Source organism: Typopeltis vanoorti, chromosome 20 (assembly GCF_054136105.1).
Source record: "Typopeltis vanoorti isolate ZY-2024b chromosome 20, IOZ_Tvanoo_1.0, whole genome shotgun sequence".
NCBI classification, from domain to species: domain Eukaryota; kingdom Metazoa; phylum Arthropoda; class Arachnida; order Uropygi; family Thelyphonidae; genus Typopeltis; species Typopeltis vanoorti.
Window position 1 is genome coordinate 86,217,998 of NC_143568.1, and position 27,825 is coordinate 86,245,822.

Genomic DNA, 27,825 nt, shown 5'->3' on the forward strand with positions numbered 1-27,825 from the left:
GAAAAAAAAAAATAGAATGCCTGCCAAACTACATTAGCCGAATTCTTTATTAAGAAGCAGAATAATAAACTTATATTCTGAATATGTTTTATTGTCTTTCAGCTTCATGGTTTTCCTTTAACTAGGCCCTGAGACATACCTTAATTCGTTTATAAAAAAATTAAGGGTCAAAAAATAAATTCGAGGAATGAATTATACTTTTTCCCCCCCATAGGTTATTATATTCGATTAGTACATTTTCAATTAATGTACCTGTTTTAAAGAACGCATTAATCAAGGGATTGCTGTATGTATAAAATTAGTGAATGATAATTTGGCCTGCTTTTCTCAAGAATTTTGATCATAGGATATTAGCTTTTGGAGTCATAATGTAAGCTGACTATTTTCATCCAACAAATTTGAAATCCAACATGAATTTCTCAAGAAAATTAATTCAGTAAAAACAACAACTGCCTTCCTTTTCTGGAGATTCTCATTTCAGAATATAGAAAACTGACTCATACTGGCAAATACGTTCATTCTAATTCACATCATCAACTGTTGTCTGAAATATAATGTAGTCAAATCTCTAGTTGATGGAGCTGATAAAATGTTCAACAGATTCTATTATTATTTATGGCATCTCCATGGAGTCTGGAGACTCATCACGGGAGAACCAAATCAACCACCATCCACACAAATCCTATCATACCTCTCCTTGAATCTGTTCACCATCAATGAACTCACAAAGCTGGTCCACACACCCCTACTAACCACACTCTTACACAACTTCCACAGGTGGCTCCTAGTTCTCTATTTGAAAATTTTCACTTGCATCAATTTCATAAAATTCCTTTAATATCTTAAAAGTTTCTATCATGTCCCCTCTTTTCAGCTTATCAACTAAACTTTGTAACCCACAAACATTCAACCTATATTTTAGGGAGTATTCTACAGACCTATCACCATCTAGGTCACTTGTCTCAATCTTTTCAACCACCTCATGATCCTCAAGAAACTGAGGTGACCAAATCTGTGTGAAGTAGTCAAGATGTGGCTGAATCATAGCCTTATAAAGAAAATAACTTCCTTAGTGTGTTTTTCAATGTCCAAGTAATTTATTGAGCTATTTTACAAACTTTTGTAATATGCCCTCTAAACTTGAACTGTTTATCCACCATTATCCCCAAGTCCCTAGCCTCATCAATTTCCTGCAAACCAATACCATCAATATGATACACCATATGCCAGTTTTTCAACCCAAAGTGCATATAACCTTACATTTTGAAACATTAAACTGACAATCATCATCCTTTGTCTACAATGCCAATTTATTTAAATCATCCTGCGAGAATATCTAACATCACTATAATAAATTTAGTTTAATCCTTTCAACATCTAACATCACCTTTATCAACTACTGCTCTCCTCAGTTTTGCATCATCGGCAAACAACTGAATATCCCCTCTTAAATCTTTCTATATGGCATTAATATACAAATTAAAGAGTAGTGGCTCTAGTACTGAACTGAAGTACGCCACTAGTTACCATCATTCTTCTAGACCCCCACTCCACCATATACTATTCTCTAGTGTATATCCATTCTACCATTCCCCTCATTCTACTAGCCTCGTATCCATTCCCATCTTCTCCAGTTTTTGTAATAGTTTTCCATATGGTATTCTGTCAAATGCCTTGGCAAAGTTGAGCAGTATCATGGTGTAGCCATTACCTTTATCCAAGTCTGCTGTCACTTTATTATAAAATGTGAATAACTTACTAAGACAGGACCTACCCTTTAGAAAGCCATGCTGCCAACTATAGAGTATCACATCCCTATCCACCTACTATTGTATTTTACCTTTCACCAACTTTTCCAATACAATAACAACCACTCCCGATATATTAATTGGTCTGTAGTTTACTACCCCTGTCGTGGAGCAAATAAACTAAACACCTTCCCTATCTCTCCAAAAAACAAATATCCTCCTCTTTCTTATCCTGTTGTTTACAGAATCTCCTGCTCTTGTGGCTTTTGTTATTATGGATAGACTGGTTGTTATGCACAAATTCATCTTGAAGAACATCAAAAATATATTTCACTTAAGGAGTGCAATAAATCTGGTTTGGCAAGCCATGTCTTATCTACAAAACACAGAATTCAGTGGAACAATACCAAAGTTCTACACAAAAGCTATTTTCTTCTGGAAAGACTGTATAAAGAAAGCAGTGCAGCACACATTCACAATCCCAACCTTAATAAAAACAATTGCCGTAAACTTTCTCAACTTTGGGAAGTTATCCTAACTAATACTCAACATGCATGTGTTTCATAAATTGTAATTAATTATTTCACTTTAAAATTATTCATCATCATCAAATTATTTTATATTTATTTATTTCCTCATATCTTTTAATGCAGATGGAATTATTCTTCTGCGGTCGATAGCACATATAATATCATGTGATTTTAATTTAACTATTGTTCTCTCTTTTTTTTGTGATTATCTTCTTGTAATGTATTGAAAATATCTATAAAAATTAGCCAAAAATTCTACAAATAAACAATTTTATGTAACTGATTTCAGTCATTAGTAATAATACTACTTGATTTAATATATTATAATACTTAATACTTGATTTTTAAATCAAAATAACATTCTATTTATACTATTATGTGGCTCATATTATTTTAAATAATCCATTGTTCGCATTCTACCTTGCACTCAACTAGCCTTATGCCACTGATGATGACCTGTAATTTTTTGTAAAGTTGAAAGCTTTATTCATTCTTATCATGTTCATGTGATACTTTGTCCTATGTCCTTTTTAAATAGTTCTCATAAAGTTAACTCCCATTAAAAAAAAATACTATTGTAACAAATTCACCTACTATAACAAATTACCAAAAAGTCTCAAAGCCCTACAAGTTCGATGCCATTTTATAGAAAATTCACTATAGCAAACTATTATTGTCTTGACCTTTTATTTTAAACATCATATATATCACCATCATTTCTGCAGTCTCTCACATGCATGCTTCATTCTATTGAATTATTCTCTAATAACTTTTCATCACTTCCCTGATTTCAAGCATGTTATTCCTCATTAGTGGCCACTGCCTTTCTCTCTCTCTCTCTCTCTCTCTCTCTGTGTGTGTGTGTGTGTGTGTGTGTGAGAGAGAGAGAGAATACAGGGGAAGCTCTATCTTATCTTATGAACTTCCAAGATACAAAACAATTCATATTCACAAACAATGTACAGACTACCAAACTGCAATCCCCAATTCATTTAACAAACACAGAACCCAAAACTTACGGACATTTCACAATGAAAAAATGTTTAGTGGGTAATTCTTTCTCTTTTCTGTGCCATTATTGCATATTCTACACCATAATGTTGTGGATGTTTACATATTAAAATTCTATTTATTTAATACCATTGAAATATGGACAAAAAAAATGTGAATGTAGTGATTGAGAAAGTGCTAAAAGTGGCAATAAATTTTGTTTCTGTTGACAAATTTCAACAGAAACAAAAATTGATATCATTGTCAAAGAAATGGAATGCTGAATAACAATTTGGATTCAAGATCAAAATAGAAAAATTCAACGCATGGTTTTCTACGTTGCAAAGCCATTAATAGAAAGTTGGTCTGCAACCAACAGATCTACAAAGAAATAAAAAAAAAAAAAAGAGAGAGAGAGAGAGAGAGAGAAAACTCTTTTCAAAGTATCTGTTTATACAATAAACTTTATTAGAATAAATTATTTTTGAAATATTCATTGTTACTATCTTTGTGTTAAGCTAATTTATTTGAGAAATGCATTAACAAATTTAACAATATATTTATGGAAAAATAATAATTTTTTCGTACAATATATTCAATTTACCAACACATTTCAAGAGAGCACTATGCTCATAAGTTGGTGTGTGTGTGTGTGTGTGTGTGTGTGTGTGTTTTATTCTGTTCCTCAGCTATTTTCAGCTCTTTCACTTTCTTCTGATCCAGTTATCTATTAAGTACCAATCTCATCCACATTCTTTTTCACTTACATTTTCTTTTGGCCATTTGAATTTATCTCTCACATTTTCCAATTTTCACTTTCTTTAAAGTATTTATTTTCACAGCTTCACTTGGCTCTAAATACAATACTTCTTATTCTTCAGCACAAATATTTCTAAAATACTTCAGCACAAATTGTATATGACCATATCTTATAATAAAGAATTACTGAAATTGAATTAGGACAATATCAGTTCCAACCATTTTATATGCACAGTGCATAAAGACTATAATTAGAAAAATAATTAAGTAACACAATTTGACTTGCAAATATTTGAAAACTATGTAAAAAAAGGAAATGACAGTAACCAATCATAAATGGTGGTTAAAAATAACAAAAATTTATTATCATAACTATACTATAAATAATTTTGTTTTGCCTAATGACAAAACTTTAATAAAAACAAAGCTCTAAATACGAAATTTCAATGAAATCCATCCAAGTGAGAGAGAAGATACTATTATCATCATTCTGCCAATAAGAAACAGCACAAATTATAGATGGGGGGGAGGTATCTAAAAGTATCTACATAAGACTGAAATTCAGCATCATGCATATGACCAAATACACTTTACACTACCAAGCTCTTACAATTGCTTATATAAAATTCAATTTGAATTTTATATAAGCAAAATTCAGCTAAATTTTTAATTGCTGATATTCCCATCATTTTCGCATCATAATATCCATGACAATTTAAGGCATTCAGTGACTATCAACACAAGTTAGAATGCAGTTTGTGAAACCTTAACCTACTTTTGACTTAAGTACTTATAGACAATTTTGTTTTGCCTAATTATGCCATTACAAAGTGTCTAATTAAAACCAAAATTGAAATGATAAGATAAATTTTAATAACAGTCCTAAATAACAAATTTCTTTACATTCTATCCAGCCAGTGGAGAATTATTACTGTCAATTCAAGTTTGTCAATAAAAATTATCTGATCAAAACCAAGACTGCAAATGGCCTGATCAAAATGAAAATTCAGATGACTTGACAAAATTCTGTAACATTCACATTGATGAATAGACCAAACAGATCTAAACAAGTACTTACATATTTTTCAGAATCCCCTGAAAACTACAAACACACAAGTAGACATGAAAAATGAAACAGTAATTTAAAATAAATAAATAAACAATCATAAGAAAGAAAGAAAACATCTCTTTCCAACCATGCACACTAGGAAGCCATGAAATTTACTATAGTTCACCCACCGATTAGAGGTCCCTCGACACTTCTGCACATGTCAGAAAAAGGAGAATCCATTCCGATAATAGGGTAATCAGTCTGTCTTCTGGGATGAGTTTGTTTATTATTACAGGTCGGAAAATTTAGCTTTTCTTTTAGGAACATTGCTGTTTTTAAAGTGTAACTATTTTGCATGTATAACAGTTGGAAAAATGTACGTAGAGTGTTAACAAAATTAAAAAAAGGTATAGCATAAAACAAAAATGTAACTAAGTTTATTTTTAAGAAAGTTTTCTATAAAATAAAAATAATTATACAGAAAAACAGAAATTATTTCAAATGAACTTAGATATTCTAAACTTACAGTTGGGAGAACTAAGACACTTTAATGTCCTAAACTGATTAATTATTTATGACTTATGACTCTTTTAACAAACCCATGCAAAAAAGGTCGGAAAAAATACCATTGTCAAATTCTTTTAATCTTCAGAGTCATCTGAATCGGTGTCCGAATCGCCATCACTTTCACTTAAACTGATCACCAAAGGTTCGTAATTCTTCGATAATTCCGTCTCTGTCCCAATATATATATTTTCCAATGAGGTGACATGAGAGCAATATTTTCCCCAGTTTTGAACTGTAATACTTTCAATCGCCTGTTCTGAAAGCTTAAAAAGTTTCGACATGTCAATATCCCCAGTTATGTTGCGATGGCGAATGAAACTTTTCACTTCTGCCCAAACATACTCAATAGCATTAATATCGCAATGATATGGTGGTAGCCTCAAAGCTAGAAATCCATACTCTTTGAGCATCATGTTGAATTTAAATAGTTTAGTTGTGGGAGAGTTTCTTTTGACCAAATTAAGCAATTCAATTTTTCGCATATCTGGGGAATGAGAAATGTTATTTGCAGAGAGCCAATTCATAAGCACTTGCTTCTTATTAGACCAATTTGGAACTCTGATTAATCGAATAGAGTGATATGAAGCGTTATCAATTATAACAACAGCATTTTTAGGAAGGTTTGGAATCAGATTTTCTTCTGCCCACTTTTCGAAGATTGTAGAATTCATTTGCCCATGGTAATCTCCAATAGTTGAATTGGCTTTGTATAGTAAGTTTGAATTCGGTAAAAAACCCATTTCTCCATCCGCACACAAAATTATTATGCGCTGCGAAGCATTTCTGGTTTGTAGCACTCCACATTCTTCTTTAGACTGCCAACATTTTCCATAAGTTAAATTACTATCAATCCAAGTTTCATCTAGATACACGATCGGTCTTTTCTCCTCCCTGAAACGTCTTATTGCCTCAAATATTGCGTTCTAGATAAAACAATGTCACTTTGCTCCATGATAAGTTTTCTTTTATTCTGGGACTTTTTAAAACAAAATCCAATTTCATGAAATATTTTCCTTAAAGTTTCTCTTTTTCAAAGAAAATTAATTTTTTCTTTAAGCACAGGAATCAATTTCAGAAAAGTTGGCACTCTTTCCTCGACCATGTAAAATTCATGAATAGTTCTTATAACGTCTACATCAAAATCATTCAAAGCTACGGTTTCGATGGTTTTCTTTCTCTGGCGCTTTTTTTTTAGGAGATTTAAATTTTGGCTTACCTTCACCTTTTGATTCCCTACGAATTCTTTCCACAGTCAAACCTGATATGCCCGCAATTGCACTTGCACGTTTTATGACTTGAGAAAGGGGAACTAGAAGACAGCCTTCTGACGATTCTTTTTCACAGAATGTCAGCACATTATTCAATATTCTTTTGCAAGAGCTGCTGAAACGTTTAACAACAGAACTTGCTGACTGTACTGGATCCATCATACAAATTAATAATAAAAAAAAAATCAAGCTAGTACTAGTACAGCGATAGACAAGAAAGCACATCGTGATTTCGCATGTTGGTGACCAATTCATACATCCTTCATTTCTTTCTCTCCATCATGAATTGACTATTCTTGGCAAAATGCCAAGGAGAGATCTACAAATGGTGGGCGAACTATATCTTGAATACTCCTGAACCAGTGAAATAAAGGGGGGGGGAGAGCAACAGGAGAATTTTTGTGATTTTTTTTAAAATTAAATTCTTACAGTTTTAACAACAGTACGGGTGTGGTCCGAAAAGTTCTCGGCTTTAACAATGAAAAAACAAATTTATAATTTAACATAATCTCCCTTAAGACTAATACATTTTTCCAGCGATGTGCCATTGCCATTATCCCATCCCTGTAGTGATTCTCAGTAAGATCTGCAAGTGAGATCTACCCCTCTATAGCTGCAATCACCTCTTGATTCGAAGAAAAATGCTGACCAGTGAGGAAGAGTTTTAGTTTGGGGAAGAAATAGAAGTCAGGAGAGCCAAATCTGGGGATTGGGTGGATGTTCCAACAATTAATGGTGAAGATCACCTAATTTTCACATTGCCAAAACACCTTTGTGGGCAGGTGCATTGTCCTGATGAAAGATGATTTTTTCTTCTACAAACCAGGCCTTTTCTCACAAATTTTTTTGTTGTCTGGTTAAAAGATCAGAATAATATTTCCTGGTTATTGTTTTACCCTTTTCAAGATAATTAATAAATAAAATGCCTTTAGCATCCCAAAACACCGATGCCATAACCTTTCCTGCTGATGGAACTGACTTTATTTTCTTTGATGCTGAATAACCGGCTTCTGTCTGCTGTTTTGATTCTGGTATGTAATGGTGAATCCAAGTCTCATCCATAGTAATAAATCGATGCACAAAATCAGTTTTATTCTTGTTAAAACACTCCAAGCACTCGCATGAAAATCTCTGATTTTCATGCGAGTGCATTTTTGATCTGCTGTGATCAAGCGTGGCACCCATCTTGCGCAAAACTTTTTCATTTGCAATTCTTCGTGCACATATCCTACACTTTCTTTTGAAATGCCTATAGTCTCAGCAATTTCATGCACTATGACTTGCCAGTCATCCAATACTATATCGTGCACTTGATCAATGATTTCTGGTGTTGTTACACTTTTTGGACGTCACTCACATGGTTATCTTCAAGATTGGTATGGCCAAGTTAAACTCGGCAGCCCATTTCTTAATTGTCAAAAACGAAGGAGAAGTGTGCCCATAAACTTTTATGAACTTCGAATGAATTTCTTTTGGTGTTAAACCTTCTTTTACAAAGAATTTTATAACCATATGATACTCAATTTTATCCATTTCAAGGGATATAGACAACACTTTTACTTCAGACTTTTGCTTCAAACAGCTGTATAAAACAAACTACTTGATAGAATGGCTTGCAATTTCACATGGATGCTTAGGACCAACTTAGAAAAAAAAAAAAATCCTGCTGATAGTGTTGCCATCTATGATCGAGGCCGAGAACTTTTCAGACCACCCTCGTAAGTGCAAGCTCTATAAAGAGCACAATTTTTATTACTCTAGCAATGAAAGCATTTTTATCTGATATACAGCTGACATGCACTACAGCAAACTCACATGAACTACGGGAATTGTTTGTTATAGTGAAAAGGTCACTATTGTGAATTTCTTTTAGCCCAGCATTCTATTTCTGGGGCTTTCTTACTTTGTTATAACGGTGTTTGCTATAGTGAGTCATCTGTACAAGGTCAGAAAGAACTTAGGAGCTGTTAGCAGAGGTCTGTTTGAATAAAAAACATGTGAATGTGAGTTTGATTCTGAACAATTACAGAGTTATGGCTGTTTCATCATTCTGTCCAGTCGTAGGCCTATTATGATATCAAGCCATTTCATGGCTGGTCTTCTCAGCAGTTTCTTTCCTTTTGGGTGTATCAAATAACTTGTCAAGTTATCCTGGTCTTGTCCATTCTGTTCATATGCTGTAATCATTTTTATCTATACTGCTGGATATACTGTATTATATGATTTTTTTTTTATTTTATTTTATTTTTTTTAAATCCAGACCAGTGGTAATGTATATATTCTCATCTTGTTTTCTGATGATACAGGCTTCATTCCTATAGAAAAGTATTGTCCTGTTAATGTGTGTATGCTTTAATTCTGGTATGTCTCTGTCCTTTTGTTTAAAAATTTGATTAATTATTCTAAGCACTTGACTGTGCTTTTGAATTTTATTATTAAGGCTTTTTTTTTTTTTTTTTTTTTGTAAGTCAGATAATAACTAAGAGAGTTAAAGCAGTTTACTTGCTCTAAAATTGTAATTTCAATTACATATTTTACTTCGAATTGGTTATTTTCTTTGAAAGGCCATAATTTTGGTTTTTACAGTAGATATTTAAAAATTAAATCTTTCAGCAGTAAGGTATAAATGTGCACATAACATTGCAATTTATCTTGATTATTGGCCAGGGGTACCTGAACAACTGCATCGTAGCCATAGCTAAAAATTCTGCAAAAATAAATTAGCGTAAGTGGCATCTATATTTATTTGTTTTTATTCCTTTGGAATGATATATTTCCATGAACTGCCAGTCTCCAGTGACAATGACATTGATACATACACACACACACACACATTAAATAAAATACATTAAAATTCAGATAGGGGTGCTTAAGGGTCAAAGCTGTATAACTGAGAGGAGACCTCCACATAGCCTTTAAAAGAATGCGGAGAATCAACCAGGAGTTCTGACCTAACATGCAATCCTCACCTTCTCGTGGTGCACCCTGTTGGGTATCTACTTGGATACTGAATGGACGAGGATGGGCTGGCAATTTGGGATTTAGCCAACCAAATTGTATTCTTATTGGTTAAACCAAAATATAGAATGATGGTACAACATGACAAAATTTCAGGCCGGCTGAGGCGTTGCCCGGTTAAACAAGGCCCCCGTTGTTTTCGCCAGGGAACCAGGGCGAACAGCGAAAAGTCAGCTACTGGAACAAATCTGAAAATAAACCCCAACTCAACATCACCAGAGTTAAAGATCGGTACTATCAACGTAAGAAGCCTGAATGGCAAAGAAATGGAGCTAGCTGAGGAATTAGATAAGTACCAGATCGACATAATAGGGGTGACTGAAACAAAAAAGACCAAAACTGGTGAGATCGTTCTGAGCAATAAATACAAAATGTTATATTCAGGCAATGACAATCAAGGAAAAGAAGGAGTAGCCATAGCATTCAACACAAAATATGAGGCTAATCTTCTTGAATGGCAGTCAGTCTCAAGTAGAGTAATGTGGGCAAATATGAGAATGGGAAACTGGACAATAAGACTTATTTGTGCCTATGGTCCCACAGAAGGTTCTACTAAGGTAGAAGTGGAGGAATTTTTTGAGGCTTTAGAAAAAGCAACTGACACAATGAAAAATAAAAAGTTGGTCCTTGTTGGGGATCTAAATAGCAGAGTAGGAAATGATTGTGAGACATACAAAAATATTTTGGGAAAATTTGGAGAAAAGAGCAAAGCTAATAATAATGACAAATATCTGTTGGATTTCTGCTCAGGACATGGACTGGTTATTACTAACACCATGTTCCAACATAAAAATGTGCACAAATTCACATGGAGAGAAGAGGCTAGGAATAAGAAAAGTCTCATTGACTATGTTATTGTTGATAGTGATGTTTTCTCCCTGGTGCAGGACACCAGAGTGTACAGAGGATTTGAAATTGGAAGTGATCACTATTTAGTCTTGAGCAGGATAAAATTGAATTTCATATTGAAAAGAAGAACATGCAAGAAAGTTTTAAAGTGAATAAAAGTTGAGCAGCTCTCAGATGTGAACTGTAGACTAAAATACACAAAAATTAATTATTGAAGAAAAAATGAAAGAGTTTGAGAACAGGAATCAAACCTTGAAGATTCAGTGGCAAACTCTGAAGAAAACATTGATTGATTCTGCCAGAGAGGCATGTGGTGAGGTAATCTGTAAGGATAAAAAAAATCAGAACTCCCTGGTGGACACAGGAAGTTAAAGAGGCAGTGAAGGAAAAGAAGAAAGCATACCAAAAGTTCCTGTCAAACAAGTCAGCTTGTGCTCTTAGAGAATATAGAGACAAATACAAGAATGCTAAACACTGTGTAAAACTAGCTAAACAAAAGTCATGGGAGGACTTTGGCAAGAATATAGAAAATAGATAGCAAAAAGGTGGTAAGATATTCTGGAGGTTGTTGAAGAAGCTTAGGAATGGAGAAAAGAGTGCTGTAAAAGGAGTTAGAGATGATAAAGGTGACATGAAAACGGGAGAAAAAGATATCCTTGAAGTATAGAGTAATTACTTTGAAAAACTGCTAAACGAAACAAGCAGTGATGACAGCACATTGGTAAAAAACAGTGACCAGGCATGCAGTCAGCAATGCATATCCATACTAGAAGTAGAAAAAGCCATCAAAGGCTTGAAATGTGGAAAGGCAGCAGGAGTAGATGATATTCGACCAGAAATGCTGAAGTATGGTGGTATAAGAGTCTTACAGTGGCTGCACTGCATAGTTCAGAAAGCCTGGACAAAGGGACGAATTCCTGATGATTGGAGTAGAGCTCTCATAGTACCCATATATAAAAAGGGAAATAAAACTGAATGTGAGAATTACAGAGGTATTTCCCTACTGAGTGTTCCTGGCAAGATCTATGCAAGTATACTTAAGAAATGGTTGAGAAGAATTGTGGAAGAAAGCTTGGTGAAGAACAAGCTGGATTCACGCCAAATAGAGGCAGTCAGGATCAGATCTTCACTTTACGACAAATAGTCGAGAAAGCATGGGAATATAACAAAGATCTGTATTTAAGTTTTGTCGATCTGGAAAAGGCACACGACAAGGTGCCAAGAGAGAAGCTATTCAATACGCTGCAGTTATATGGAGTCAATGGGGCATTATATCAAGCAATACTTAGTCTTTATTTGAGTTGTAAGTCAGCAGTTAGAATTTAAGGAAGTACAGGAAGATGGTTTAATGTTAAATCTGGTGTGAGACAAGGATGTACATTATCCCCTCTGTTATTCATTATCTATATGGATCACATTATGAAGGAAAGCGGTATTAAACATGATATCAAAATTGGAGATGTTAATGTCAGCTCTTTGCTTCATGCAGATGATGTTATACTTCTAAATAAATCTGCTACAAGTCTGCAAGATTCTCTGACTAAATTGAATAGCTGTTGTAATAGATATGGTATGAAGGTCAGCAATAAAAAGACAAAGACAATGAAAATAGGCAGAATCATTGAAAATGTCAACTGTGTTGTGAATGGAGAACCTGTGGAACAAGTAAAACATTTCAGCTATTTAGGCACGATTTTTACTGAAGATGGTAAATTAAATATAGAAATAGACAACAGAATCAGCAAAGCTGGTATGGTGGGAAGTCAATTGAATAAATTCATATGGAATAAGAGAGAAATTAGTCTGAAAACTAAATTAGCTGTATACAAGAGAGTGTTCAAACCAGTTTTAACTTATGGATCTGAGAGCTGGGTCAGAAGTAAAACACTTGACCAAAGACTAGAGACCACAGATATGAGAGTCCTGAGAAAGATTATAGGCATGAACAGATTGCACCAATGGCAATATCACATTAAAAACGAGGATATTAGGAAAGAACTTGACATTGTCAGCATCCAGGAATGCGTTAGCAGAGCTAATCTCAGGTGGTATGGTCACTTAAACAGAATGGGAGAGGAAAGAAAGATTAGCAAAACAAGTGTTCTCTGCCAGGTTGGCAGCAAAACGACCCAGAGGAAGACCACGATATAGGTGGATTGATACAGTAGAAAGTGCCTTAGACGATAGAAATATAAGATCTGATAATGTTGGAGTCTTGACAAGTAACAGACTGATTTGGAGGAAAATTGTAGATAGGAAATTAATAATGATGTAATTTTTTTCATGTAGTACTATCATATCCTGTACACCCCTTGAGGGTACATGGCAGGAATTTGATGATGATGATTATGATGAAATGTATTTAGGAAAATGTCCCAGAAATTGAGAGAGGCATATTTTTAAACATTTGTATTTCCTCTAAATGAGCTGCAGATGAAAACTATTTCGATGAATAAGAGAAAAAAGTGACCAAGCACAGTCCTCAAGTAAACATGTGCAGAATTTCCATGCACCTTGATGTATTCTGTTCCATATAAAATAGTATAAACTGTTAAATGTTAGTACACTATACATACATTATGAAAGGATGTTAAATGTTAGACTATTCAAAACTTGTAAAGCATGTTCGCCACATAAAATCTGGGATTTATGCAGTACTTCAAGAACCTTATGAGTACCTTGTACTACATACTAAAATGATTAAATCTTCAATGTTTTCTATACCGAATGTCTTAAACAGTGATCTCCTCACTATTCTCAAGTAGAATGAAGACAATCCAGTGAAGATCTATCCTGTGATATTTCTCTGCTATTTCTCTATATAACTCAATCCTCTGATATTTCTCAGATCTATTTGATTTTTGATAAAACTCAGATCTCTATTCATGACCAATTTTTGCTTCAGTTATCTTTTACATCTAGTCTATCCCAGCACTAACATACTACATCCTTAGACTCCAAAATATTCAGTATTTTTCATTCAAAATGCTACTTCTCTAATGGTCACCTCCTAACACCACTCCAAATGGAAGAATATTGTTCTCACATTTGGAGTGGTGCACCCAATACCTCCCACCAAATCTCTCCTCCCTAACAGACTCACTTCAGTCACTTTCTCATAGGTGCTGTTTCTGTATTATGCCTTTTATTATAAGTACTTTTTTGTGCACTAACACTGAACTGGCCACAACCATTCCTCTGCTTGCCTGTAATCATGTAAGAACATAAGCAGTGATAGCTCGACTCCAAACATATCAAAACTAACTTCTCATCTTCCTTTATTTCATCTATGTCTTTTCTTCAAAAGATCTGTCTCGTATTGATGTTTTCAAATGAATACTATCCAAGTTTTCAGGAAACTTATTAATAGATTTCTTCTTTCCCCTTAACCATTTCTCCAAACGTGGCACTGCTGTATTATATGTGACTTCTTGTGTGTTTAGTTAATATATATATAAATATAATGGCTGGATATTTGAAAATTGTTTCAATGCCAAGTTGCCGACTGCATCAAAAAATCTGGTTAAGTAATGAAGCTCAATTCACCAGTGATGATGTTAATACTTGCATTCACACACATTGGCAAAAATGAATCATCCTGTCAATGTGAAAGATAATTTTCAACTTCACTATAAATGTATAGAGGTGTTTCCTCTAAAATCAGTTCACTGATTCAGGTGATGCATATTCTTTCAATATACCAAATTTTGGAAAAATGTGGAGAGCTCCTCCAAATTTTTCCTGTCTTGAAAACTTCACCTCAATTACATAGGGTAAATGGATATTAAAGATCCAACATTATTTCAAAGCTGAATGTTTGTAGAAACTTATGAAACTTTCGTAAAATTTGATGTCAGAGCTTATGCAAATATGGTCTGACCACAGAAGAGAGAGAGCTCTCGTTGGAAGACTGCCAAGAAGAGTCAATTCATGTTGAAGGGGAGAAAGAAATAAGATGATGAACAAATTGGTCAACAAAACACGAAATCACGTGCTTTATAGGTAAAATTTTCCAACTGTTACACAAGCAAAATAGTTATCACTTTAAAAATTACAATGATCATAAAAGAGAAGTTAATTTTCGGACGTGTAATAATAAACAACTCATCCCACAATACGGATTGATTACCCTATTATCGGAATGGATTCTCCTTCTGTTGACATGCACATTAGTTCTGGAGGGTCTCGTATCTGTGGGCGTACTATACAATCCTTGGCATCAGAGCTTTTCACTACTTAAAAGAAACGACTGCTACCCAAGTACCCACATGTTCACCTTTTATTTTTTTAAAGGTTTCACTGGTTTCAATGAGAGTTTTTGCTCTCTTAAAGTTTCTGCCTAGTCTCTGAAAAGAACCAACCAGTTCGAAACAGCTGTCAGGCCAGTGAAATCTTAAAAAATGCACTAATAAAATGAACATATGGATGCTTGAGCAGTGGTTGTGTTTTTTTAAGTAGTGCAAGCTAAGGCAACTCTGATGCCGAGGATTGCATTCTCATAAGCTCTCAGGTCAAATTTTACAAAACCTTTGTAAGTGTCTACAAACATTCGGCGTTGAAATATTGTTGGATCTTTAATATCCACTTTTCCTATGTAATTTTAGATTGCTGAAATGAAGCCATATAGCTTCATTTCAGCAATGTAATTTCTTTAGTAATCTCTACCTCAATGATCATTTTCCCTAACTGATGGATCAGTTGTAGTGGTCCACTAAAGTGACCATTATCTCCGATCTAAACCTTTTCAATTTTTATGTCTAAAGGTTGATGAAAGAGCTGGTATACCAGGCAAAAGTGGAAATATGACAAGCACTGCTCAGTAAATTTTGGATACATGTAGCTTGTTCCCAAACAACAATTTACACATTATAGCAAGACCATAAATTTGCACTATGCGTATGATAAATGTAACCCAAAAACATCACTTTATGGCCATTGTGTAGTAAAGCCACAAGGTGGTATTTTTGAGAACCTATTGTAAAACCTATTCATTCCTCTAAACAAAGATTAATCGTGTTTGGCATATTCTCAAGCTACCACCTTATGATCTTCCTCCTGTCCTTGGTGATTGGACTGTCAGCTTCCTCTCTAGTTGTTCTCTGCATATCATAGTGGATGAATTTCTCTCATCAGATATCTTTAACAATGTTGGAGTATTCCAGGTTTTGTACTCGCACATGCTTTACCTCCCTTACATCAATGACCTCTCTCTCTCTCTCTCTGACTTCAAATCTTATTCATAGTTTTGCTAATGACAGTACCCTCTATCCCTCTTCATTTGAGAAACACTTAAGTACTCAAATTATTGGAGCTTCAAAGCCTGCCATAACTAATGTCTTGAAAGTGACCTCCTACTCAAGTGAGGAGAAGGCAACTTAGTGAATTTCAGTTTTATTAAAACACAATCCTGTCTGATTACTCACAAATATATGACAGCAATAGCCTCTTCAGACTCTAAAAAACTTGGTATTCATTTTCATTCAATACACTACCCAACACATTATAAATCTGAAATCTGGCCAAACACAGAATATTGTTCTCGTATTTGGAGCGGTGTACTGAAAACTTCCTTAAGAATACCTGATATATACAGAAGATAGCAATCTATTGAATAAGTGACCCACCTTTCACGCTCCCTCCAGTCACTTCCCCATAGATGCTCAGCTTCTGCATTATGCCTTTTTCATAGGTACTTTCACGGGTATTGCTCCACTGAATTAATCACTACATTTCTCTAATCATAAGAACTAGCTGCAGATCAGCCACTGATCAATTTGTATGCAGTCCAAGGTCAAAATATATCAAACCAACATTTTATAATCTGCCTTCATTGTCCATACTCTTTTTGTCAATGAGTACAACCCAGCTTTTCAAGAAACTTGTAAACAGATTACTTCTTTCTCCTTAATCACCTGCCCACAGATGGCACTATTGCAGTATAGGTCCTGAGACCTCTCACTCTTGAATAAAGACTTTACCACACGTGGATTTGCATATTTTTAACTATCAAAATTTCCACAGTTATTGTTTTTATATAAATTCCAATAGCCAAAGCTCTATAACCATTCAATATGAAATGCATGTTTATGTGAGTTTTTTTTTTTTTTTAATTTAAATATAATCCAAAAAGACCACCAGAAGTTCACAAAGCTATGCACACTTACCCAGAATTATTCTACATTTAATACTCAGAATATGTCCAGATGAAATGGAAATACACTTACCCAGAATTATTCTACATCTAATACTCAGAACATGTTCAGATGAAATGGAAATACATATAGTCTATGAGAACCAATAGAAACTATGAATATCATTATGAACTGTGGAAACTATATTTCTATCAAATTTCTTACTTTCTCACTGTAGACTATTATACAATGCTTTAATAATGTACAATGTATGCATACAACATAACAAATATGTGCATGCTCACACAAAAACAGTAGGTTTTCTGCTCAGAACAAACAAAATTAAAATATATGCTATATATCTTAACATCACAAAACTAAAGTGTCTGCACAGAAAAAATTTAAACTGAAGGTCAGTTTTATTGCAACACAAAAAATTCATAATGTTGAAGATGGGAGGGAAGAAGGGATAATAAAATACATGTATGCATTGGCTACTTACCCACTCATCTTGAAGGGCTTTTAAAATAGCTGGAATGCTTGTTGCTGATGCTGGTCTTGGCTTTACAATTGGTGGAGCTAAAACAATTTATCATGACATACAATATTAGAGTAAATTAAAATGGAATAAAGCAGGCTCTGTTTAATGTGTTCACATTGGTTTTATGAAATGATATCAAGAGACTAATTAGAAAGATTTAGACATACATTTCAAAAAGAACTAGGGAAATGAATCACAAACAATTATAAACTGTGTGTTTCATAATCACATTCCTGCATGGTGAAACCACATAACAATTGTACTGTAGAAAGTTTTGTTCCACTTAATTCTGGCATTAAAATGGTCTTAAAGAAACCATAACTGAAATGACTAGATAAATTTTAATACAAATAATATCATCCAACAAGAGAGGAAATATTCTGAATCATTTTGTTGATTCAAAATATTTCCTTACATGAATATTTTTGTCAATGATTTGACAACTAGACTCCTGGTAACTTGTTGTTCATACATGCTAAGAGACGCAATCTGTTAAAACTTCTTTTAGAATGTTTAGTTATTGAAAAATTAATTATAAAACTCATCTGCAGTTATCTGCAACAATATGGTGACAAAAATATAAAAGTAAAAAAAAAAAGTAATTGAAATGTAAAAAAACATACCTCATATCCCCCTAAATTTAGTCCTTCATACTCCTGGTATATGCAGGTCTTTACATGTACTATATACTTCTCAAAGTACATGTATATTGTACTTCATTAAACACTGCTATAGGTGTTAGCTCACCTATTAATAACTGATGACTATAATTTTGTTGGTTTCCTTTATCCAGCCATTCTGAGTTTAATGTCCTTCATCAATAGAATGGTGCTAACTGGGTTAATGCCATGACTTGTATCCTCCTCCTCCTTTTTGAAAGGATCCATTCAAAAGGTAATCAAATGAAAAATGATGTCAGGATGTCAAGGCTGATATTATTCTTGCTTGATGTCAGCATGACCATTCTTGACATTTCTATTTTCTATATTTTGTGGGAATGCAGTGGCTTTACTATTAGATTATCTTGCATGTTAGTGTAATATTTAAAACTTACAAACCAGGGCATTGAGAAGAGGTTGAAAGTTTATTTTCCACTTGGTTAGAGTATAATAAATTTAGTTTAATCCTTTATCCAAGTGTGAGCAAACAAAGTTTGCGCCTGAAAGTATCTTCAGGACTGGGTTAAGGTGGTACAGCACCCAGTCCTGAAGATACTTTCAGGCGCAAACTTTGTTTGCTCACACTTGGATAAAGGATTAAACTAAATTTATTATACTCTAACCAAGTGGAAAATAAACTTTCAACATCTTTCTCTAAATCCAGAGTAATTTATTAAAAAAAGGGTGGCACACCAATTGGCAATTCCTATAGGTGGAGATGACCTGCTAATGCTTTTGCCTGCTATCTCGACTTGGGCCTGGCTCCCACTGAAGAGACCTCAATAAAGGTCGAAACCGGTCTGGGTAGTGGCCCTTCCCTTAATGCATAACATTAGACATATCCGCAAGGAGATGTGTTTTGCATTATAGGAGATACTAGGATAGGAGTGTTGGTAGCTTGCTCCACCTTTGCAACGAGTTGCCCTGGTGCTGTACCACCTTAACCCAGTCCTGAAGATACTTTCAGGCGCAAACTTTGTTTGCTCACACTTGGATAAAGGATTAAACTAAATTTATTATATTGAGAAGAAGTGATGGACATACACATTCACAGCAAATGTCTGGACTACTGTTCAAGTGTAGTCTCAATTGTGTCTTACCCACTCCTTCACCATGTGCTACTGTACATGGTCTTCTTCCAGACACAACATGGCAGCAAGATCATTCACCAGCTCCTGAGGAAGCCTACCAAATCCCAGAATATTATTCTCATGTTTGGAATGGCAAGACGATATCTGAAAATCAGCAATAGAGTTAACAGAATAGCCCCTCTCTCACAGAATTATTAAAAATACTTTCTCATAAACATTCTGTTTCAGCCTTTTCTAAGGTATTTTGGGACTGATCCGCTAAACTGACTTATCATACCTCCATTCCAACCTTTCTCAAAGAACATGAGCAGTTGCAAGTCAACATCCACTGACAGTCCAGCTTCAAGTCTACCAGACCAATTTCTTGTTTTCTTTTATTTGGTCTATCTTAATCTTCTGAAACAGCCTTTCACACATGCTGTTTCCTGAGGACCACTACCCCCAGATGTTTAAGAAGGAATCTATTGATGTTTTTCTTGATCAGTTGAAAATGCTAGGACTGATGTCAACATCAGCAGATGTTGTCAGGCTGCAAAACATGTTGTGACTTCTCATGTGAACAATATATATTAAAAAACTAATTTCACCATTATACAACTTCCAGAAATGGTGTATGTTTCTTACTTACCACAACATTTTATTTTATTTTTTTTTTATATCACTCCCACATGTGAAAGACTGCAAGGACTATAACAAATAAATGCAATGTGTAGGATTTAGTCAAGAGACTTTGGGAAATAATTTATAAGTCCATTTATGGAGGAGGCTATTCTACAGAACCGAGAATAGATGAACTAAAAATGAATAGGAGTATAGTATGTCCGCAGATACGAGACCCTTCGACAATTCTGCACATGTCAAAAGAAGGAAAATCCATTCCGATAATAGGGTAATCAATCCGTATTGTGGGATGAGTGTTTATCATTACAAGTTGGAAAATTAACTTCTCTTTTATGATCATTGTAGTTTTTAAAGTGGTAACTATTTTGCATGTATAACAGTGGAAAATTTTACGTATAAAGCATGTGATTTCACATGTTGGTCACCAATTCATACATTGCCTTATTTCTTTCTCCTCTTCAACATGAATTGACTCTTCTTGGCAGTCTGCCAACGATAGCTCTCATTTATGTGTTGGACTATAGCAGATTCAGCAGTTCAACTGAAAGGATGTTGGGTAGCTGTGGCTCATGTTACTATATGTTTAGCCAAAAAGAGGGGGGGAGGAATATCTGTAGAAGAGAAAGTAAGAAAGTGGAAACTGACCGTGTTTGTGTGAGAGAGAGAGAGAGGTTGTCAATCAACTGAACATCAAGAATCTTTAGAGGCTTCGGGTGCACCACCCAAAAAGTTAGAGCAGTATTCCAATGTCAAGTAGAGTTGGGACTAGTACAAAGTAGCTAAACATGAAAAGTACCATTTTAAGAAAGTGATGCCAAGTTTTTTTGAAAACAAGGATACCATCATAGAAGGGTTGCATGAGGGTCAAGCCAAACAATTAGGAGACTTCCACATCACCTTTAAGGAATGTGAAGAACTGACTGGAGCTGTCAGGGAACCAGGGTAAACAGTGAAAAGTCAACTACTGGAACAAACTCAACATCTAGAAGAAGAATAAACCCAATGTTAGAAGAAAAGAAGATAGGAATGATCAATATAAGAAGCATTAATGTAAATGAAATCAAACTTGAAGAAGAACTGGAAAAGTACCATGTGGTGTGGACATATGTGACATCACTAAGACAAAAAAAACAAAAAAAAAACAGGTGAGATCTATAAGTATAGGGTGTTATATTTGGGCAATAACGACCAACGAAAAAAGTAGTAGAAGAACAGGCAGCTGATCTAAAGAAAATGGAAAAAGTGTAATTTGGAGATCTAAACAGCAAAGCAGGAAGTAAATCACATCAGGCATACAGAAACGTTGTGGGGAAAATTTGGAGAAAAGGGTACGACTAATAATAATGGTAAGTACTACCTGCCAGATTTCTGCTCTAATGCCATGTTCCAACATGAAGATGTGTACAAGTTCATGGAGAGGAGATTAAAAAAACAAGAAATAAAGACCTCAAATGACCATGACATTAGTGATATCTTCATGCTGGTTCAGGATACAAGAGCATACAGAGGATTTGAAATTGGAAGCGACCATCACTTAGTTTTAAGAATGAACATCACATTGAAAAGGACACTATGTAAGAAAGTTTCAAAAGAATTAAAATTGAGTAGCTTTAAAGATTATTGAAACTATAGAAACATTAGTGAAAAATAAAAATTAAACAGTTTGAAAACAAGAATCAAAACTTGGAGATTTAGTGGCAAACTCTGAAGAAAACATTGAATGATACAGGTAGGGAGGTATGTGGTGAAGTTGCATGCAATGATAAAAAAATAAGAACACCATAGTAGACAACAGCAGTTTAAGCAAGCACAACTGGAAGAGAACAAAGCATACCAAAAGTTCCTAGTAAAAAAGTCTGCAGATGCAATAAAAAAGAATATTGAGAAAAAATGTAATAAGAGAGATAAACTAAATGTAAAAGTAGTAAACAAAAGTAATGGCAAAACTTTTCAGTAAGAATATAAAAAATAAATATCAGCAAAGTGACAAAATACTCTGGAGGCTATTGGGGAAAAAAAGCTAAGAAATGGAGAAAAGAGAACTGTAAAAGGAGTCACACATGATAAAGGTGACATGAAAACTGAAGACGGATTTCATAGATGTCTGGAGTAATTACTTCATCATCATCATCATATTCCTGATATACAGGGTGTTCGGGATAAATTTGACAGTTTCGTAAGGAAAAAGAAAATCTTCTTTGTATCTATTAAATTTAATGAATTGACAAAAAAACATTACAGGCAGAGTTAATTACAATACTATCAACAAGATTTACTCAAAATAACCACCATTAGCATCGATCACAGCTTCAATTCTGCTTCGGAACCTCGAACAAGCTGATGCTACAGTCTCCCTGGGAAGGGCCGCAAAAACTGTTTTAATTTTATCCATTAACTGGGCTTTTGTATTACTGGAAGTGCGATTGGTGTCTTTTTCAACTGCGCCCCATACAAAATAATCCATGGGGTTAAGGTCTGGGGAGTTTGGAGGCCAAACATTTGGACTGGTGAAGTCGTAGAAATTTTCAGACAACCATTTTTGACTTTTCCCAGAGGTGTGGCAAGGGGCCGAATCCTGCTGCCATACATACGGCCTACCATTGGCTACCCTTGTTATCCAGGGCTTGACTACAGTTAGCAACTCCACGAACAAAGCCCGAATTCCAATGCCAGGGTTCTTCAACACCTGTTCCTGCAGATTTGCGAGGAATTCTGCTGTACGAACGCAATCAGATCGTCTGCTAGGGATCTTTCTTCTTGCTACATCCTCGTAGTCACCATTGCAAGTCTCTAGTTCATGCCTGATTGTTTTTACTGTATTCAGGGCAGCAGTCGTAATATCCTTATTTTGATGGCGGGCACGAATCATCATGATACAAGTTATTCTCTTCCATGATTCAGGTGGGTTCCAGCTATCCATCCTTTCTGACATCTTGTATATGAATGAAGAAGGGTCCAAACTTTTAAATGAAGAGAAGTGTGTGTTAATACATGTAACTTACAGAAAAATATAATTAATTATAAATATGTCAAATTTATCCCGAACACCCTGTATATACCCTCAAGAGGTGTACAGGATATGATAGTACTACATGAAAAATTACATCATTACTAACTTCCTATCTACAATTTTCTGCCAAATCAGTCTCTTACCTATCAAGACTACAACATTATCAGATCTTATATTTCTATCTTATAAGGCATTTTTTACTGTATCAATCCACCTATATCTTAGTCTTACTCTGGATCTTTTTCCTGCCAACATGGCAAAGGATACTTGTTTTGCTAATCTTCCCTCTCCCATTCTGTTTAAGTGACCATACCACCTGAGATTAGCTCTGCTAACGTATTTAACACATTCCTGGATGCTGACAATGTCAAGTTCTTTCCTAATATCCTCATTTTTAATAAGATATTGCCATTGATGCCATCTGTTCACACCTCTAATCTTACTCGGGACTCTCATATCTGCAGTCTCTAGTCTTTGGTCAAGTGTTTTACTTCTGACCCAGCTCTCAGATCCATAAGTTAAAACTGGTTTGAACACTGTCTTGTATACAGCTAATTTAGTGTTCCGACTAATTTCTCTCTTATTCCATATAAATTTATTCAGCTGACTTCCTACCATACCAGCTTTGTTGATTGTCTATTTCCATATTCATTAAACTGTGAACCTATAGAACCTTGTTCTATAAGTTCTCCATTCACAGTGCAGTTGATATTTTCAATGTTTCTGCCTATTTTCATTGTCTTTGTCTTTTTAATGCTGATCTTCATACCATATCTATTACAACAGTTATTCAATTTAGTCAGGGAATCTTGCAGACTTGTAGTGGATTTACTTAGTATAACATAATCTGCATAAAGCAAAGAGCTGAGATTAACATCTCCAATTTTGATATCAGGTTTGATACCACTTTCCTTCATAATGTGATCCATATAGATAATGAATAACAGAGGGGATAATGTGCATCCTTGTCTGACAACCAGATTTAACATAAAACCATCTTCCTGTGCATCCTTCAATTCTAACTGCTGACTTACAACTCAAGTAAAGACTAAGTATTGCTTGATATAATGTCCCACTGACACCATATAACTGTAGCGTTTTGAATAGCTTCTCTCTCTCTCTCTCTTGGCACCTTGTCATATGCCTTTTCCAGATCGACAAAACTTAAATACAGATCTTTGTTATATTCCCATGATTAAACTATCTGTTGTAAAGTGAAAATCTGATCCTGACGGCCTCTTGGCCTGAATCCAGCTTGTTCTTCACCAAGCTTCTCTTCCACAATCCTCAACTGTTTCTCAAGTATATTTGCATATATCTTACCAGGAACACTCACTAGAGAAATACCTCTGTAATTTTCACATTCAGTTTTATTTCCCTTTTTATGAGGTAGTATGAGAGCTCTACTCCAATATCGGGAATTCGTCCATCTGTTCAAGCCTTCTGAACTATGCAGTGCAGCCTTTCCACATTTCAAGCCTTTAATGGCTTTTTCAACTTCAAGTATGGATATGTATTCCCGACTGTATGCCTGTTGAGTGTTTTTTTAACACTGTGCTGTCATCATTGCTTGTTTCATTTAGCAGTTTTTCAAAGTAATTACTCTATACTTCAAGGATCTTTTTCTTCCATTTTCATGTCACATTTATCATCTCTAACTCCTTTTACAGCACTCTTTCCTCCATTCCTAAGCTTCTTCAACAACCTCCAGAATATTTTGCCACCTTCTTGATATTTATTTTCTATGTTCTTGCCAAAGTCCTCCCATGACTTTCGTTTAGCTAGTTTTACACAGTGTTTAGCTTTCTTAGATTTGTTTCTATATTCTCTAAGAGCACAAGCTGACTTATTTGCCAGGAACTTTTGATATGTTTTCTTCTTTTCTTTCATTGCATCTTTAACTTCCTGTGTCCACCATGGAGTTCTGATTTTTCTATCCTTGCAGACAACCTCACCACATGCATCTCTGGCTGAATCAATCAGGGTTTTCTTCAGGGCATGCCACTGAATCTGCAAGGCTTTTCTTATTCCTTGCCTCTTCTCTCCATGTGAATTTGTGCACACATTTTTATGTTGGAACATGATGTTAGTAATAAACAGTCCATGTCCTGAGCAGAAATCCCAGAAGTATTTGCCATTATTATTAGCTTTGTTCTTTTCTCCAAATTGTCCCAGTATATTTCTGTGTCTGACAATCATTTTCTATTCTGCTATTTAGATCTCCAACAGGGACCAACTTTTTCTTTTTCATTTGTGTCAGTTACTTTCTTTAAAGCTTCAAAAAATTCCTCCACTTTTACTTTAGTAGAACCTTCTGTGGGACCATATGCACAAATAAGTCTCATTGTCCAGTTCCCCATTCTCATTTGCCCACATCACTCTACTTGAGAGTGCCTGCCATTCAAGAAGATTAGCCTCGTATTTAGTGTTGAATACTATAGCTACTCCTTTTCCTTGATTATCATTGCCTGAATATAACATTTTGTATTTATTGCTTAGAAAGATCTCACCAGTTTTTGCCTTTTTTTGTTTCCATCACCCCTATTATGTCGATCTGGTACTTATCCAATTTATCAGCTACCTCCATTTCTTTACCATTCAGTCTCCTTATGTTGATAGTACAGATCTTTAACTCTGGTGATGTTGAGTTGGAGAGGTGGGGGGGGGGGGTAAGATTTGTTCCAGTAGCTGACTTTTCGCTGTCTTCCCTGGTTCCCCGGAGAAAACAACAATGGCCTTGTTTAACGCCTTGTTTAACCGAGTGACACCCCAGCCGGCATGAAATTCTGTCATGTTGTACCATCATTTTTTATTTTGGTTTAAGTCAATAAGAATACAATTTGGTTGGCTAAACCACAAATTGCCCTAAATGAAACAAACAGTGGGAGAATAGTAGAAAATTTTCAAGAGGAATGTAAACAGGAGTGTATATATATCAATATTTGATGTGGACAAGGTAATAAAAAATTGAAATGCAGAAAGACAGGTAGAGTAGATATCTGAAGAGCTCTCATTTACAATCTCAAAAAAAAGAAGGGAATAAAGCTGAATGTAAGAATTACAGAAGAATTTCTCTACTAAGTGTTCTAGGTAAGATTTATGCAAGCATACGTGAAAAGAGGTTGAGAAAGATTGTAGAAGAGAGACTTGGATAAGAACAAGCTGGGTTCAGGCCAAATAGAAGTTTTCAGGATCAGATTTTCTTTATAATAAATAGTTGAGAAATCATAAGAATATGACAAGGATTTGTAATTAAGTTTTGGAGTAGAAATTTTCAAGAGGAATGCAAACAGGAGTGTGTGTGTGTGTGTGTGTATATATATATATATATATATATTAATAATTTATGTAGAAAAAGTCATCAAAAACTTGGAATGCAGGAAAGCTGGAGTAGATGAAATTTGACCAGAAATGCTCAAATATGGCAGCATCAAAGTTCGGCAGTGGCTATGCTGCATAATTCACAGGGCCTAGTCAGAAGAACAAATTCCAGGTGTTGAAGAAGAGCTCTCAGTTACAATCTCAAGAAAAAGGGAATAAAGCTGAATGTAAAAATTACAGAAGAATTTCTCTACTAAGTTACTTAAATATAAAGAGCTGAGAAATATGTTTTTACATTATGGAAAATACCAAGAATAGCGATCAGAACTTTACCACCTTTGCTGTGAGTTGCCCGGTATTGTACTACGTACTAGGACTACTTGCTCGCCAATATTTTTTTAGTTTACTATATTTGGCATGAAGCTCTCTGATTCCAATCTTTGAGTTTCTTATTCGGTTTTAAAACAATGTGGGATTTAATATCCCCTTAATTTAAATAATCTCTACTAAGTGTTCTCTGTGAGATTAATAAAAACATACGTAAAAAGAGATTGAGAAAGATTGTGGAACAGAAACTTGGATAAGAACAAGCTAGGTTAAGGCCAAATAAAGGTTGTCAAGATCAAATTTTCTTTGCAAAATCATGGGAATATGATAGGGATCTGTAATTAAGTTTTGTAGATCTTTGTAAATCTGCCCAAAGAAAAACTTTTCAAAACACTGCAATTATATCTGGTAAATGGAACATCATAAAGAGCAATAAATAGTCTATATTTCAGCAGTAAGTCAACAGTTAGAATTGAAGGAAGGTGATTTGATGACATGTATGCACATTCTTATTCATCATCTATATGGATTGCATTATGAAAGAAAATGGCATTAAACCTGATATTAGAATTGAAGATATCAAACTTAGCGATTTGCTTTATGCAGATGATACTGTACTCCTAAACACGCTCAGATGCTGATTTCTGATGTATATAATGTATATGGAATGATATTTCAGCAGTAAGTCAACAGTTAGAATTGAAGGAAGGTGATTTGATGACATGTATGCACATTCTTATTCATCATCTATATGGATTGCATTATGAAAGAAAATGGCATTAAACCTGATATTAGAATTGAAGATATCAAACTTAGCGATTTGCTTTATGCAGATGATACTGTACTCCTAAACACGCTCAGATGCTGATTTCATATATTATGCCAAACAATTTTGGCATGAAAATCAACAATAAAAAGACCAAAACTATGAAAATAGGCAGGAACATAAAAACTTCAAATACATTCTCAAAGGAGAACCTAGAGAAGTAACATATTATAGCTATTTAGGCATAATTTTTTAGTGTAGATCATAAATTAAATATGAAATAGACAACAGAATAAGCAAAGCTGATATGGAGGGGAACCAGTTGAATAAATGTATATGGAATAAAACAGTGTTCAAACCAATTTTAAGTTATGGATCTGAGAGCTTGGGTAGAAATAATGCACTTGATCAAAGATTAGCGACCAGAGCTATGAGAGTTCTCAGAAAAATTAGGGTGCTGAAAATATGGCACCGATGACAGAATCATATTAAAAATAAAGCCATTAGGACCATGCCATTGTTTGCATTCACGAATGTGTGAATAGGGCTAATTTAAAGTGGTAAAATGAGAGAAGAAA

General features: G+C 34.6%; 1 protein-coding gene across 1 annotated transcript in view; it reads right to left on the reverse strand.

The window, feature by feature from the left end:
- Positions 1-27,825, reverse strand: part of Prp19 (pre-mRNA processing factor 19) — a 171,453-nt gene that overhangs the window by 116,889 nt on the left and 26,739 nt on the right. Inside the window, exon 3 of the mRNA XM_090410212.1 lies at positions 17,414-17,490. Within this exon, the coding sequence (XP_090266338.1) occupies positions 17,414-17,490 (77 nt within the window). The remainder of the gene's footprint in view (positions 1-17,413; positions 17,491-27,825) is intronic.